Source organism: Oreochromis aureus, linkage group 3 (genome assembly GCF_013358895.1).
Source record: "Oreochromis aureus strain Israel breed Guangdong linkage group 3, ZZ_aureus, whole genome shotgun sequence".
Classification (NCBI taxonomy): Eukaryota; Metazoa; Chordata; class Actinopteri; order Cichliformes; family Cichlidae; genus Oreochromis; species Oreochromis aureus.
Genome location: NC_052944.1, coordinates 4261750 through 4278761, shown reverse-complemented (window position 1 = coordinate 4278761; position 17012 = coordinate 4261750). Strand labels below are relative to the sequence as shown.

The window sequence follows — 17012 nt, the reverse complement described above, 5'->3', positions numbered from 1 at the left end:
TTATCATGTCACATGGTTTGCTGTTCTTGGTTTATATAGTTACTTCCTAAAAGATCCCTGTTTTATATTTTAAGAATGAAAGGTGTTGTGGGAAAGTTGTAAAGGTCCACATCCTAGGAGGGTCCATATCGCCTTCCAAGAGATAAAAGATGTGTAGAGAGAGAGATGTGTGTGTCATCTTAAAATATGTCGTGTTGAAGGACTCTGAGAAGCTATAGATTTTTGCAGAGTCTCTTATATGTGCTCTACGTTGTTATGCCCCTCCTGTTGTTGGTCTCAGTGCGCTCATCTTTTCTCCCTTTCCTCAGGATCCTATCCCCTCCCCTCAGTGACCGATTAGCCAGTGCGTGATTCCCTCCCATTTCCATGAGAAAGGCGCTGCTCGGTGAAAGGGTTAAGCCTGTGGACTAAGTCCTAAAAAGCAACCCTAATTTTCTGCTCGGTGGGGGAGTGAGGAAAGCGGGGAGTGGGAACAAAGACGCCCAGGGGAGGAGCGGGGACTCCGGGTTTACTATATGCACCTGCGACTTGAAAAGCCACGGACAATGTGCTTCTGAAACGGCCAATTACGAACGGGCCATCCACTCGCTTTTTCTGTGGAAAGACGTGGGGGAGGAGGAAAGACGAGTCTAAAGGAAGGAAGAGACTAAGGAAAGTGAATTTTTAAAGAGGGTAAAGATAAGAAAGTAAATAATCGAGCTCTAAATAATTCTGGGCACAATAGAGAACACCCTGTCCTGCCTTCCCAGCCCCCAAAATTCATCCTCACCTATCACATGATCCCCTGTGTTCTCCCGCTTTAGGTTCATTTTTGTCCCAAGTGTTAGGAGGAAAAGTGAGGACAGAATTGTTTCTGTCTCTGAAACATAACTTAAAGCTTTTTCAATTCAGCTTTAAAGTCAAAGATTTCCTTTTTTTTTTATGCGAAAGCAAAAATCTACAACTAATGAACTCAGAACATCATGACAACAGGATACAGTGGAAACAAAGTTCTTCCTGTTTTTCTTTTTTTGCATATTTGTAACACTTTTCAGATGTTAAAACAAATTTTCATATTAACCCAATTAAATACAAAATGCAGTTTTTGAAGGACAGTTTCATTTATTAAGAGGAACAAAGTCACCAAACCTGCTGTCCAAAGTGAAAAAGGAATTATCCATTTTTAAATCATAACTTAACTGTGATTATCAAACGCTACACGCAGGCCTGATTACTGCCAGAACTGATGAATCAGCAAATCACTTAAACCTGTCTGACAAAGTGAAGGTTTAGAGAGCAACACTTTATGCTGTGATCTAAAGAAACTCACAAACGGATCAGAAACAAAATCATCGACATCATGTCCAAGTCTCCAGCGGACCACAGTGAGAACTGTTGTCAACAAACTTAGCAGAGCGGCTGTCTTCCCAGGAGTGACCGGCCTACCAAAATGACTCCAAGCCTGTGTTGCTGACGTGTCCAGCAGGTGATCAAAGAACCCAGAACTACATCAGAGGAACCTCAGGCCTCACTTACCTCAGCTAAGTGTTCATGATTCAACAGGAAGAAACAGATTGGGCCAAAGAGGCATTCATAGATTTCCAGAGTGAAAAAGAGCTAAAAAAAAAAAAAAAGTTTTGGGGAAAATCACATGAGTCTGATACAGAAATGTAACTCTGTCCCATCCATCAGGGATGTGTTAGTGTTTGTTAGTGTGAACTGTGGGAGCCGACACAGTGTTTCATAAAAATAAATGGTAAATGGTAAATGGCCTGCATTTGTATAGCGCTTTACTCAGTCCCTAAGGACCCCAAAGCGCTTTACACTACATTCAGTCAATTCACCCATTCACGCACACATTAAAACCTTACCAACAGTCAAACATGGCTGCAGTGTGACCGTCTGCGGCTGCGTTGGTGCTTCAGGATCGATGACCTGCTGGAACCATGAATTTGCAAATTGATGGAACAATGAGTTCTGCTCTCTACCAGAAAATCCCGAAAGAGGATGTCGGACCATCAGTTTGTGCCCTGAAGCATGAAATGATGTTTGGCCTTCAGGGTTTCAGGTTATGCAGCAGAATAATGGTCTAAAACACACCAGTCCACTTTTAAATGGCTAAAAGGGGAAAAAAGTGAACAAAATGATGGTTTGGACAAAGTGCTGACTTATCCAATGAAGACCTGACATTAAACAAGCCGTTCATACTCAAAAACCCTCCATTATACTATAGTGGGGTATACTCATACTGCATTCATAAAGCAAATATTATAATTCGATAAAAGTGCAAATAATTCATGTAGAAACTTATTGGCATTCAATAACTTCAAATATCAAAGCAGATAAATTCTAGGCCGACATTAAAACGGTGAAAAATCAAATTGTATTAAAACAATGTCAGAATCATCAGTCTGTGTAAATGTGGCTCATGATTGTTCTCTTGAGTAGTTTTAAGAGGAAATCATTTACAGAATTACTTGGATTCACTATGTAATTGTAGTATTCTAACCCACAACCTCCCACCTAATCCAGCCCAGCTCAGCAGTGCAAATGGATGAATGACTATAATCTAAACTAAGAAGCCAGTGAGAGCATAAAGGCTGGATCAGTGAGTCATTGGAGTGGAAACTCAGTGAGCTGCTGTTATTTCATTTTGGTGAAACATGTTGGCATATATCTAATTTATTAATGCTATTATGAAAGCCACAAATCTTTTTCATCAAAAAGGAATCAGGACTCTTAGTATAAGAGCTCAGATATACATCCTGTTTGCATAAATGCTGCCTACGGTAACTTACACATGACACTGGGCAGGTTAAACCCCGACTGCTGGACATAGTTCAGTTATGATGATTAGAACAGAATTATATCAGAGTGCGTGAATGACACGTCCAGTTTGTGTTTGAAGATCACACTTTGAATCCAACCAGGACTAAACTTAAAAAAGAAATTAGCATTAGCTCAACGTTTGTTACTGCAAAAAGTTTAGAAACAAGAATAAAGGTTTTCTGAGGTTTAATCAGGAACACGTATCCATTCTCTTTAAAAGTTATAAAAATACAACTGACAGTTCATTTAAAAACAACTCTGGTCTTTTTCCAATCCAGCGTCCTTGTGTGGAGACATTTGCAAGACCAACTGAAAATCTAGCAGTTCACATAAAAATCCTTTCAATTATTTAAAAGCATAGAAAAAGAAATACTACACCTGCCTAGCGCAAGATGACATGAATATAAATTCAGCATGCTCAGTTCAGACTGATGCATCGAAACATGAAAATCTCCTAAAACTAAATTATAGCAAATAAAACACCTGCACACAGTAAACACAGTCACATCTTAGAGCCCAAAGTGTGATTCTGACTGAGGCTGCTGCTTCTACTCCATGTAGGAGGTACTACTGCACAAAGCCAGTCCTTTTCCTTGTAGACACGGTGGTGATTGTCCAACAGAAGTTTGTTTCATTTCATTCAAATGTAACTGAAGAGTACAAATCCTGATCTAACACAAGGTTACTAAACCAAAGCCACGTCGCAAAGAGTTAGATTTTAAAAGCTCTGTTATTCAAGTTGTGCATTTCATTCTCGAGTTTCCTGCTGACGCGTCACAGCAGCACTAACGAATTGCCAGCAGCTCAGGTGATGTGGCTATCACATGATTTCAGGTGGAAGAAAGTGACAGTCGCCAAACGAAGACATGGCCACGGGAACCAGTCCAACCAGCACTGACTGTGCTGGAACCGTAATGAAAGCCAGTATCGCAAGTATTTAGGCTGGTTCTAACACACAAGTTCTATAATACACAAAACACTAGAAAATATTACATGTTATGTACAAAACAGACACCCCGGTTTCACTCAAGACATTCAGTCTGTGGCAGGGTGGTGGGTGGAGTCTCAGCGCTGCATGTGTGGCCTGGATGCGTCTTCCGTGTGGCACCAAAGAGTACATTCGGATACTTGTCGTACTGCAGACGCATCATCAAAAACTTCACCACTTGTATCTTTATGCTGACACTCTGAAGTACTCCACACCCGATTCCATCTCCTCTCTAGCTGCTCGTGAACCGTTCTTCAGTCCTAGATGTGTGTGAGAGGAACAGTTCCAGTGAGGTAGTGCTGCTGGACACTGGTGTAGCCCCTCTGTGCTGTCGAAGGGTCGCTGGCATCTCCTCCGGGTCCAGGAATGTACATGCTGATCATGTCTCTGAGGTCGCCCTGCAAAGCCCCCCGATGGTGGTTTGGCGTTCCCGTAGGAGGAGAGTGGGACACTGGTTCTGATTTCACCATGGACATAGTGACAGGGCTGGGCTGCTGTGGACTGCTGCTGTATGACATGGGGCTGTGGGGTGAAGACGGCAGTCCAAGTTAAACGACATGAACATTTTTCAAAACAACGTATTTATTTTTGGAATAAAAATGTCAGGATGTACTGCTGAATTACGACTCTGTCCTGTCTTTTTCCACCATATGAACAAGTGTGCACCGAGCTAGTTACAGCGCTTTATCGGCATTTTACAAACACACTAATGCATTACTAGAAATTCTGCAATAGTTATTTGAACCCGGTGCCATGTGTAGTAATTATATCCAGATAACCTTTAAGCACCAGATATTTGTGTAGCTCTGTGTAATATAGTTAACAGAGCGCGATACAGAATTACTTCTTTTATACTGAGAATTTATACATACATATTTTCATCTTGCACTGGGGACTTGTTGCTATAATCATGTACAAAAGTTCTGAGTATGTTAACAAAGCACAGCGTGAACTCTGCAACAGACACGAGTAAATGAGTGAGTGCACAGCAGACTGTGTTTGATTTAATCAGTCTGTAAACCTACAGAGGAGACCGTGCCAGCTTCAGGGATTTTCGACACTAAAATGTATTCATTAAATAAATATAGAAAGATATTTTCAATGTTGGAAGAGACTGGATGGATTATAAAGTTGATAAGTGTTCCAGATAAATCTTGGAAATACTGTCTGAGAAAATTTGTAAAGTTTGGGTTCGACTTGTGTTTAAAAGCTTAAAGGAAAAAGTCTGAAGGTTTAATGATTCCACTGCTGTATTTAAGAATGCAGTGACAGATACAGCTGCACACGAGTCAGCAGAACCAATCAAATTTGGAACTACTGCAATAAATTGCAGCATCATCCATCCTTACACCAGAGAATTTATCAAGCCCTCAGACTTTGTTTAGGGTCATGAGATCTGTGCTAGGAGGCAAAATCTCCCCTAACACAGGACAATGGTTTGGACGGGGGTCTGTGGGTAGGGACCACACACAGAGCAAGCCTGCTTGCCAACAAGTTATACTGATAAAGATTGCAGGCAGAGGAATGCAGACAAACCTCGTTGCTCAATCATATGTAGACTTCTTTGTGATTCGGTGGGAATGGATGCAACATATGTGCCTCCAGCATAATGAGTCCCGTGGCAGTCAGAGAACATCCAGCATGACTTATTTCTGGTACCTTAATTTTTATTCAGTAATAAAAAGACATTTCTCAGACTCGTTTTTTGAAATCAGAATCAGAATCAGAATACTTTATAAATCAACAAGGAAATTGTGTAAAATAATATAACAGTGGGGGGATTTTCAGCACAGAGAAATAAATTCTTCAGTGTCGTCAAGTGTATGTCCAAGGAACCATGAAGTCGCACTAACTGAACAATTGCACACTCCGTTTTCACCCGATTTTAACACCTTTGACCTGAGTTTGGAGAAGGCCAATGAAGAAGTAGCCTACAGTTTAAACGCTGCTGCTCAGCATCGTATCTCTGCGTGTTTTGCCATCTTTAACGTGCGCTGGGAACATGCGTGGGTGTTGTTTTGCAGAAACGCAGACACACACTCACCTGTATGAGTTGGCCCCGTTCATGTACGTCTGCGGCGCCGTCATTGCAGGTGGGTACTGGAGAGCTGACAGGTCATACCGGTGGAGCTGCTGCGTGTAGCCCAGTGCCTCGCCCTGCATGCCGGCGTATCCTCCGGTGGGGCCCCAGCCATAGCTCTCCATCCTGGGGCTCCCACCTTGGCTCTGTGCCGCTGCCACCAGCAGGTTTCCCGCTGTCAGTGGGTACTTGCCTACCTGAGTGTCTTTTTTGAGTAAAGGCTTTGTCTTGCGTCGTGGCTTGTACTTGTAGTCAGGGTACTCCTTCATATGGACCGCACGGAGCCGCTTGGCCTCGTCAATGAAAGGCCGCTTCTCAGCATCGTTCAGAAGTTTCCACTCGGCCCCGAGCCGCTTGCTGATTTCAGAGTTGTGCATTTTCGGGTTTTCTTGTGCCATCTTGCGCCTCTGCCCTCTGGACCAGACCATGAAAGCGTTCATGGGCCGCTTGACTTTATCCATGGGGTCGGCTCCAGGTGCGCATGCCGTTTTAGAGCTCGGGTGAGAGTTTCCATTGCTGCCCATGTTCCCGGTCATGGTGCCGGTGACCGGTGACATTCCCTGGGAGGTCTGATGAGAAGGGGGCTGGCCAGTCGGCTTCAGCTCGTGTTCCATCATGCTGTACATGCTGGGAAAAGTAGGAAAGTTGAGTTACAAAGAAACGATCGAGCACTCGGGAGCCTTCGTCGCCGTCAATCTGGCGACTTTTGGCCAGGTTTAGTTACACGTTTACCCGGGGCTTACGCACGACACACCCGTGAGACTGCAGCGGACAACCTGCCCCCCCTTTCTTAAATTAAAAGTCTCTCGAGGCAGTCATTAAACTAGCACTGAGATACACTGTCACAGTAAAGTTTTGCGGTTTCACTGCAGTGAAAGAGTTTGCGGAAAACCACTTGTTGTCAGTCAGCCAGCTCACACACTGAACTCATCTGTCTGTTCACTCCCAAAGTTCTCCTATTCTCGTGCAGTCAGGCATGAACCAATGGGAATGGCAAAAAGCTTCATTCTGTGCGTGTGCATTTGCAACTGAAAGGGCTCCGGGGGTGCGTGAGACACTTGTTGATGACGGAGTTGGTGAGAGGAAGCATTCCAGTAAGACAAGACGATCTTAATAATCCCCGGGCAACTGTAAACTATATACTGGAAACGCGGTTTTAGCAAAGTTGTCTGTGGAGACAGCCACGCAGACTGTTACGCGTCTCCGGGCTTAAAATATGGTTCGAAAGATCCGCAAATATAAATGCATCTATTATCATAAAAGCTGAAATAGTAAAAACAACAAAAACTAAAAGAGTAAACAGTGTTTTGTGTTTATAACCAGTTCAATTTTCTTTATAAAGCACAACAACAACAGTGTTTGATACTGCGAGGTAACCGTCCGACAATATCACAAAGAAACCCCCAACGATGAGAGCTCCTCTGTGGGCAACACAGGAGACACAACTCCCTCTAACTGTTAGCCAGGGCCGGCTGAGAGAGGAGCGCATGCTGCCGCTGGTTGGTCAGGGAGGTGAAAGAGAAAAACCATCAAAGATCCACAAATTTCATTTCAACAGAGACATATTGTGTCGCACAGCCTGTCGGGACTGTTTCACACACGCAGCTCTGGTTCCAGAGTTTTTAACAGAGCAAGAGAGTTTCAACATTTCAAACCTACACGTTTTCTCTAGAAAGCATTAATTATTTCTATTTGCACACAATAACAGAATTATTTAAAAATGGCTCCTGAAAACTAACCATTTTATTGAGCCATGGCACAAACCATGGGTGTGCAATGACTTTGTAAAACTTATAGCTGGTAAAATCTGCCTGAGGGTTATCTTCCAGTTTACATCCAATAGAAGTTTGAGCTGCAGCTTTAGAAAGCTTCATGCCAAAAACAAAAGAAATCAGTTTAGCTTAAGGAAAAGATATGTTGGTGTTCATAACTCAGGAGGTGGATATGGAAAGTTACTGCTGCATTTCCAGCTGTCAAGAACTGGAGTGGAAGTATCATCAAGAAACTCAAAGAGAGCCAGAACAAGCCTTACAGAGGTAGGAAGTAAAGGACTAGTGAGAGATGCATCCAAAGATCCCAGAACAACTGCCAACACACAAGTGAAGCCAGTAGCACAGTTGCAATTGTAATTTCAAAGAAGACAGTTAGTTGGACCCTGCACAGGAAGCAGACCAATGGAAACCGTGCAGACAGACTGAGATACCCTAAGGACAACCTGGAGAAAGCACGTCCTTTGGTCAGATGAGACAAAACTAGCCATAGAGACGCTGCTTACGTTTGGAGAAAGAACAAAATCCCCACAGTCACACACAATGACGAGAGTACTAAGCTGTAGGGATGCTTCAGAGCGTCTGGAACTGTGAATGTCGTCAAAGTGGAAAGAATCGTGAAATTTTGGAAACCTGGAGCAGTCGGCAGCAAAACTGGGTCAGGGTCGTCGCTTTACCCTCCAACATGACAACAACCCCAAACATACGACTCTCGTGGTGAACCACCTTCAGCGCAACAAGTAAAAAAGCTCTGACTTGAATTCCATTGAAAGTCCTTGACAGTTTAATTTGGAGGAGCTTGAAAGTCACCAAGAATGTATTTGGATTACTTTGGAGATGTGCGAGTCTTGTTGAAAACTACAGCAAACGGCTGTTGCAACGTCAATACAAAAAATTACGATGAGGGGATTAATAATTCTGACCCTGGTAGTTTTATAAAAATAATTTCATTACCGTGACGTGAAGTTGGGATGTTTGAAAAAGCTGAATTAAAAGTGTTTGTTCTATTTGTGCGTAACCAAAATCATGTGTTAACATCAGTTATCGGCGTGTCCTTGAAGCCAACACTGATGAGACAATCATAACGAGAAGCTTCAGGTGAGAGTTTGGGTTGAATTTAGATCCAATAACTTCAACGTTATTTATACAGCACCAAATCACAACAACATGTGTTTTATATTGAAAGGTAAAGACCTGGACAATGTAGCCAGCTCTGATTAGTACTCACAATCAGAACTTTAAAGAATGATAACAGAGTACTATGTGGCTGTTTCGATGACTTTAATTATGCCGTACCATCTCCTGCTGACTGTGTGAACATGTCAGAGAATCAGAGACTCTTTTAATGTTAAAGAGCTTTGACCGTGACATTTCCATTATATCTCCTCATTCAGCAGACCCACAAAATAACGATGGGATTCAAATGTTTTGGAACGCATCAAAGTCCAAACAGCTTGATGGAAAGGAGGGGAAATCTGAATGAACAGAAATAAAGTTGGATAAAATAAGACGGGGTTTGGAGGTCAGAGGAGCGGGTAAAGGCTATAGATTTATAGGGGGAGAAATAACCAATGAAAACAGGGAAGGCCAGAAAATGAAGGTGAAAAGAAAGGAGGAGGGATGCAATGATGAAGGGATGGATGATGAAGGGGTGGGTGATGGGTTGGTGCAGGAGGGTGGATTTGGATGACAGGGCTTGAATAGACCTCTATTCTTCCCTACGCTGGCTTCTCTTATCATGCAAAACAGGCCCGTTCAGCCTCCCAGCCATCCGTCACACAAAGAAAGACCATGGCAGCCTTTTTACAAGCCTCACACTCACATAATCCACCCACCCCATCCCACCATCTCTCAACCCTGCGATCCAACACCCAACAGGGAGCGAGTTGGTACCCACAGTGTGCATGTGGCATTTGGGGGATGGGCACAGGGTATATTCACCACAAACTGCGCCTTTGGAAAAGGGACCACCTAACCTGAGAAGCAGACCACAAAGTAGAGATCTGCATCATGTTTTCAGGGTGTGCAGACACGATTAGGGGTCTACGGGAAGCTAGAACAGGCTGGCCGGCCATCACAGGGCTAACATTTCTCTATCTTACATCTCAGCCTGTGAGCTGGAAATCAGTCTGTGGATAAACTGTCGCTCCTCCAGGAGGCTGGGAGAGAAAGAACATGCAAATCCACAAGAGTGTGCATGTGTGCTACAGAGAGTACAGGGCTGATTATGTCAGTAAGGCTGAATCGACGTCTCCCTCTAGTGGACGGAGACGTTATATATTTGATGGCCTCCTGCAGTTTTGAAGAACCTGCTGATGGTGCGAGGCTGCTTCTCACAAAGCTTCTGTTTGCTCAGAGGAAAAACACTGTATGCTTTTCTATTTCATCATTTTATATTCCAGCTTTATTACAAATGCACACGTGTATCTTTACCTTATCATAGACATGCCTTATGGCGTTACATGTTTAGTACTTTATTATGAAGAATTGCACTCTATGCAAGAGTCCATCAACCAGCCGTGGCCTCAGTAAACTGGTACGGTCTTTAGCTGCGGCACCCACGGTCGTGTGGGTCAGGCTTCCACACCTTTTCACACAAACATCAAATATCTGAATAAAAGCAAATTAATTCAGTCCTATAATGCTTCTGTTGTCTCAGAGCTGTGACTCTTTTTAATGAAGATTCAGCTCTTTATGAGCTCTTTAATTGGGAGGGAAAAAAAGACAAGGGGAAAATAAATGATGGAAAATGCAATAGAGACACTGACACAAACGTGTCTGAAGATGTGACTATTATAAGAGTTCCAGCTCTAACAATGACTGCTCCACTCCATCGCCCACCTCACTGAGTGAGGTTTGCCACAAAAGTAGACACCACACAGGATTTGGCCAACAGAGGGCTGCTTTACAGCTTAAAAAAAAGAAAAAAGAAAAGAATGTTTTTATTGTTTTTCTTTTAAAGACCAATAAAATAAATACTATACAGTATCCAATGTAGAAAACCTGATACACTGTCTCAAAAAAAAAAAAAAAAAAAAAAAAAAAAAGGAGAGGGGGAGGGGAACAATCCATACATGGAGAAAAAAAAAAAAAAATATTAGCACTGATAGCACACACCTCATGAGATAATACGAGAGCTTAGAAACTTTTGGTGGAGTGGAAAGCAAGATAAAAATCTCTATATACTTTTATATTTGTAGTTTGGTCCAGATGACACTCCCCATTCACCTATAAGATTTGGATGAGGTAGGTTACAAAACATGACCACAACCTTTTGAAATCTTATTTCCTGTTTAAAAAAAAAAAAAAAAAAAAAATTATCCAATCTCAACAAACTGGAGATGGAGGGTGGGGGGGAACAAACAAAAAACAAAAACCCGCTTGGATCTGGGTCAGGAGGCCAAATCGCTACAACTCACCGTTTCTGCCTGCAAGCACTCCTCATCTGAACTCTACTGTACAAATGGCTGAACAGGCCCGAACGGGAGAGGAGGAAAAGCAGAAAAAGCACAGCAGTAAAGAGGATCAAATTGGTCAGCCACTGTACAGCTCATTTTATTGATCATGTCCCGTTTACTTCCAGAACCCAAAGACTGCTGTAAACATGATCGTGGGCGTGCGATGAACGTTGTGCAAATACACTGAAGATTGTTTAAATACTGAGCTAGTCAATCACACCGCGGTTCATTCAGAACACCGTCGAGTCCAGACTGCTCGGGTCAGCCGACCGACGCTGCAAACAGTCAAATCTCACACAAGCTTCAAATCAACAGTGTCTCTTTGCCAACAATCAGCAAGTATAATGTCATCACTGGACTTTAAATGTGCTTTTGGAAACAGTTCTGGCGTGAAGCAGAGTATTTAACCGCTGGGAGAATTTCAGGGTCGATAAAAGACAATGGCAGATGGAGCGGGTCAGCAAGTTATTCTTCCAAAATCATGTCAAATGCTGAAAGAGTAAATTCAGGGTGGAATTTAGAAAAGGAAGTTTTTAGTATTCGTATTGTAGGAAACAAGCTTTTACTTCTAAAACAATCGGATATGGGTGGACAAACAGAAGCGGGGAGTCTTCTAGATCAGATCGGCCACGTTCATGGGCATCTCCTCCACGGTGGTGTTGTAGAATGTCTCAATGTCCCTCAGTGTTCGCTTGTCATCCTCAGTTATCATGTTAATGGCTACTCCCTTTCTGCCGAAACGACCTCCCCGACCGATCCTGTCAAAAACAAGAAGGTGATGAAGGTCACTGTAGACATGTGGACTGGTCCAAATCACAGGAATGTCTTTGGGTTTACTGCTTATGCTCACGTCAGACAAAGTGCTCGCTTCATTTTACAATAAATGCAACTTCAGGGTCATGTGATTAACATGCCACGTAACAATTTTGCCAAAGTTGTCTTATAGCAGTTAAATTTGCCTGTTGTGAATAACTGCAAACCTCAAAATTAACCAATCATGTCTATAAACGGTTTATATCTTCACCTGTGGATGTAGTTTTCCCTGTTGGTTGGCAGGTCGTAGTTGATGACAAGGGAAACCTGCTGAACATCAATACCTCTGGCCTGAGAAGAAACAAACACCTTTACTTACATGGCACAATTTCAATTGTGGCTCTAACAGCGAGCCAGTGCAGGAGAAAGACACTCTGTACTCTTTCAGGGAGTACTTGGGACAGTCGTCCAGCCTGGAAGTAATAAATGCATGAACTAGTTTTTCAGCGTCACTCTGAGACAGGATATTTCTAATTTAGAGATGTTGCACAAATGGAAGAAAACAGTCTTACATATTTGTTTAATATGTGCATTGAAGGACATGTCCTGGTCAAACATTGGTCCTCAGTGTTACTGGAGGCCAAGGTAATGCCACTCAGAGTACGAATCTGGTTAGTACAATAACCTCAGTTTGACCTGAATTAGAGCTCATCCAGGTCTTTATGTCCATCTACAAATTAAAATTAGGCCATACATAAATACTTCAGTTTCTATTCAGACACCTGTGGTACACCTGGATCTTTCTGTGCACTCATGTCCTCAATAAGTGCTAACCCCACTTTTTTAGGTGGTGGGTCCAGTTTCTATGACCCACCACACCTTTACTCAGAAGTCTCTCAGGTGTTCTACAGGAATAAGTGTAATCTGCCAATTAGTTGTGAGTCAGGGATTTCAACCCAGCTACAGTGGAGGGCAGATTTCTGCTCTACCAAGGAACTTTCAGTCCTTTACCAACACTGCAGCTGGCAGGAGAGGGAACCTTGGACTGCAAACAGCACTAAAGAAGCCGTTACATACCAACAGGTCAGTGGTAATAAGGACTCGACTGGAGCCCGAGCGGAACTCCCTCATGATCAGGTCTCTCTCTTTCTGGTCCATGTCACCGTGCTGAAAAGACGTAATGAAATCTTACAACATGTACCGAAAGTTTTTCCACACGTGTACGTGTTCACACATCACAAAGAAAAGACAAAGAGGTTCGTACCAGAGCAGAAACTGTGAAGTCTCTGGCATGCATCTTCTCAGTAAGCCAGTCCACTTTTCTCCTTGTGTTGATGAAGATCACAGCTTGTGTGATGGTCAAGGTTTCGTACAAGTCACACAAGGTATCCAGCTTCCATTCCTGAGGACCACCAGGTCAGACCGTTAGCACAGCAAGCTCAGCATAAACACCCTGATCACAGGGAAAACGAGTGCATGTTTTTCACCTCTTTTTCCACATTGATGTAAAACTGGCGGATGCCCTCAAGTGTCAGCTCCTCCTTCTTCACGAGGATTCTGATAGGCTCACGCATAAACTTCTTTGTGACCTCCAAAACATCGGCTGGCATGGTGGCAGACAGTAGGACAACCTTAAAGAGATTTACAGAGATATCTGTCAGCTACAGGCCCTTTCCATACTTCAAGCCAGGACCTTTGACTCGGCCGTTACAGCGCTGACACGAGTGTTCTCCAACCTGGATGTTGCTCGACAGCTTCTGGAAGATCTCGTAGATCTGATCCTTGAATCCTCGACTAAGCATCTCATCAGCCTCGTCCAACACAAACATTTTGATGTATTTAGAAGCTGCAAAAAAAGGAACAACCATGTTACACATCATATGGGCACATAACACATTCAGTTAAATCCATGTTTGCACACAGATACAATGGAACTGCGTTTAGGGATCACGTGCCACTAATGAGGTTTCAGTAATGAAGTGTCTTCAGGTGTAAAGGTGCCGTATTCAGAAGTAATGAACGTATGATCATGCCTCTGGGACCCTGCTGTCATGAAAGCTTGAGCCAACAGAACGCCGACCAAAGCGACACCACAGCAGGGACGTACAGTGTCAGCTGACACGCATGGGTTTCATCATTATACAGCACTTATCATACACAAGCAGGAACAGACACAGGAAGGAAGACTACAATGTGGGGTGAAAGCGATAACTGACCTCTGAGGTGATCATAGTGACCAAAGAGACTAATGTTCTTTCCTTATAGTAACAAAATTTCAAACAAAGTAGGATTTAACTCCCTCTCACGAAGACTTACAAAGGTTTTTGCGAGTTAGCATGTCAAAGACGCGGCCGGGAGTTCCCACCACGATGTGTGGGGCTTCAGCCTGCAGTTTCTGGACCTCACTGCGGATGTTGGTCCCTCCGATGCAGGCATAGCAGCTGGCGCCCATGTAGTCACCCAGGGCAAGGACCACTTTCTGAATCTGGAGATTGAGTCAAAGACCAGACATTAAGCCATGCAAAAGGCTATATGAGAGATACTATTGCACAATATGTCACAAGTGTTGGGAGAGGCTGTGTGGAAGCCAACCTGCTGAGCCAACTCCCTGGTGGGAGCCAAGACCAGAGCCTGAGTGCCTTTCAGCTCCACATCAATCTGCTGAAGGATGGAAATGGCAAAGGTGGCAGTCTTCCCAGTGCCAGATTGGGCCTGAGCAATCACATCGTAACCTGAAATTAAAACATGTGCAATTTAGTATCCAGGGAATTCTTGGAAATGTTAACTCCTAAGTAGTATTAGAAACAGACAGTATCACATATTGAAAGCACTCTTACCCTTGATACAAGGCATAATGGCCCTTTGCTGGATAGCTGAAGGTTTCTCAAAACCATAGGCATAAATTCCCCTGAGCAGGGTCTCCCGTAGATTCATCTCATCAAAACTATCCACAATCTGGTTCCAATTGCTCTGGAAAGGTTAGAAAGAGTCCCACATAGGTCAGTTAACTACATTCTGAACCTATTGCTGTGAAAAGAACATCAGTGTTTGTGGGAGTTTCATATGAGAGACTTACCTCAATGATCCCATCTGGCTCCATGCCTTCAGGGCCATTGTCTCTGTGAATGACAGAAACTCACGGTTATCATTCCTTTCCAGCTACACTTGTAAATGACCATAATGAACTAAATCCCCTCTGCCCACGAATAATGATAATAAAAATAAAATCTTCTGTAGCACAAAAATATCCCCCTTTAGTATACGTGCTGATATAATCATTACCAGGCTCCACGTTATATCATTCTTCCCAAACTTGGCGTGAAAAAAGAAGCCTTCGCCCCTTGTGCTGTGACGCGAGGCCTTGTGGAGAGGCCGCCATTTTTGCTACATACAATCAAGATGGTCGTTTCTCCATTCAGGGGAGGAAGAGTCAGGGGCGGGAGGACGCTTTACAGAGGAAACGCCGCCACGTCGAATGTGGCCGACTAGTCGACAAACTCCGACATCTTTGTGTTCAAAGCGAACGGATCGTTTAGAGTTAACCGCGATGCTAAGAGGAAAGTGGTAGAAGAAGCCTCGCGGCTTGCCGCCGCGGCCTGCTCCGCATTAGCCATTAGCAACAGGGCCTGCTAGTCTGTAACTGACAAAGTCGGCGAAAGCAATTGTTCATTTAAACGCGTAAGGCACAGCGCTTTGTGAAGGCAGCGTACAGCTCCACCACATGCAGCGCGTGTAAGCGGAAAAACGTCCATTTTCAGCGGCCTTAAAGCGGCCTTTGTTCAAAACGCCGACCATCCGTACTAAGACCATGTGACTCCACCGAACACCACGAAACAGCATTAATCCACCTTTACAGACAAAATAAGGTCAATCAGGTGTATTACACCCGAAAGTGTCGTAGTTCCGATCTTTTGGCTTCAATATCAACTTACTACAAATGAAAAGAGGAAGAATTTTTAAAGGCCTACACCAGGCTTGTTCACGTGCTGTCGCCGGATGCCGATAACGACCGCAGTCAGTATTCACATCTGAAGCATTAAGACTAATATAACTTCTGACTAGCATGACTTTAACGATCTAAAACATTAAATCTTATTTCACACTCGTCTCCTGAAACGCGAAGAGTCCTAATGTTCATCTAAGACAAAAAGTCCTCGAATGTTACTCGACTACAAAACTCCGTTAAAAATGTGCATTCTTGAGAACATCGAGTAAAAATATGACGGATTGAAAATGAAAATAAGCCCTAGAGCTCACAATTTATGCGACCAAAAGTAGCCTTCCTTACCTGTTATCATATTCAGCCGACATTATTTCAAAGAAAGAATCCGCAGCAGAAATCTCTTATATAGGTTATGCGCACAAAGAGGCTTTCTCATTGTAAAAGCTCACCGTCACTTAGCTGTGGTCCCGCCCACAGGCATTTGCGATTGGACGAGCTCTACGTCATGTAAAAGTAAGCAGACCCATGGGGCGGACCGTTTCCTTTACAGTATGCTCGTAATTCACGCTCGTGCCCGAGTTCTTTAGCCAAAGAGGCGGGGTTTCAGTTTTTACGGAATCCGTTGGTGACGCAACCGGGTTTCTTCAGTCCGCCTGCCCAGGTGTGTCCCCGCTGCTTTCCTCAGACATTTACAAGCGCCGAATAAAAAATAAATGCAATTTTTTAATTGGGTCATGTAATGTCTTAATGTTCCAGCATCACGTTGAGTATTTACAGCCTATCAGAGATGAGTCTTGTGCGTAATATGCATGGATCACTCAACACACTGCTCTTTAAATGTATTCATACTCTATCACGGGACAGAGTTAGGGTTAAAAATAACTATTTCTGTTGATTATCTCAATTTTTTTTACTGAATCTGGATGATGGAAAAATCTGATGAGAGTGCAGTAGGTTAGTTCCACAAATGTAAATAAATAAATAAAGCTTGAAAAACACATTTATATAATAGTACTTTTTAAGGCTTTAAAGAAACATGTGAAACAAACCATAACCACAAAATGAGACCATGAAATTAAACTGAACATTGTCCCAGTGACAATAATGTGGCATCTGTACCTGGTTTAGAACTTCTCTCTTTCTAAGTGCCATGTCTTATCATGTATATGAAGAACTACCATGACCGTTTCTAGTCTCTACATGTGATATTTGC

General features: G+C 43.2%; 2 protein-coding genes and 1 non-coding gene across 3 annotated transcripts; all 3 read right to left on the bottom strand.

The window, feature by feature from the left end:
- Positions 1-2977: 2977 nt before the first annotated feature.
- On the bottom strand, positions 2978-6913 carry sox19b (SRY-box transcription factor 19b). Its single transcript, XM_031749474.1, has 2 exons — positions 5841-6913; positions 2978-4318 (listed from the first exon to the last, which is right to left on the bottom strand). The coding sequence occupies exons 1-2, from the start codon at positions 6500-6502 to the stop codon at positions 4057-4059; spliced, it is 924 nt and encodes a 307-aa protein (XP_031605334.1). The 5' UTR covers positions 6503-6913; the 3' UTR covers positions 2978-4056.
- A 3121-nt stretch (positions 6914-10034) lies between these two features.
- On the bottom strand, positions 10035-16262 carry eif4a1a (eukaryotic translation initiation factor 4A1A). Its single transcript, XM_031749462.2, has 11 exons — positions 16145-16262; positions 14933-14975; positions 14694-14826; positions 14449-14588; positions 14173-14341; positions 13593-13702; positions 13344-13487; positions 13121-13258; positions 12934-13023; positions 12128-12207; positions 10035-11861 (listed from the first exon to the last, which is right to left on the bottom strand). Exons 1-11 carry the CDS (start codon positions 16165-16167, stop codon positions 11717-11719), a joined length of 1215 nt encoding a protein of 404 aa, XP_031605322.1. The 5' UTR covers positions 16168-16262; the 3' UTR covers positions 10035-11716.
- LOC116327814 lies at positions 13859-13999 on the bottom strand. The gene has a single exon (XR_004200027.1). It is a non-coding gene; the product is annotated as a small nucleolar RNA SNORD10 (small nucleolar RNA).
- Positions 16263-17012: the final 750 nt, after the last annotated feature.

Coding starts and splice junctions, on each gene's coding strand:
- eif4a1a (XM_031749462.2), bottom strand. CDS start 16,167: ATGTCGGCTGAATATGATAACAG. Junction 13,259..13,343: donor ACATCAATGTGGAAAAAGAG/GTGAAAAACATG, acceptor GGTGGTCCTCAG/GAATGGAAGCTGGATACCTT. Junction 13,024..13,120: donor ACTTCACAGTTTCTGCTCTG/GTACGAACCTCT, acceptor ACGTCTTTTCAG/CACGGTGACATGGACCAGAA.
- sox19b (XM_031749474.1), bottom strand. CDS start 6,502: ATGTACAGCATGATGGAACACGAGCTGAAGCCGACTGGCCAGCCCCCT. Junction 4,319..5,840: donor AACGGGGCCAACTCATACAG/GTGAGTGTGTGT, acceptor TTCACCCCACAG/CCCCATGTCATACAGCAGCA.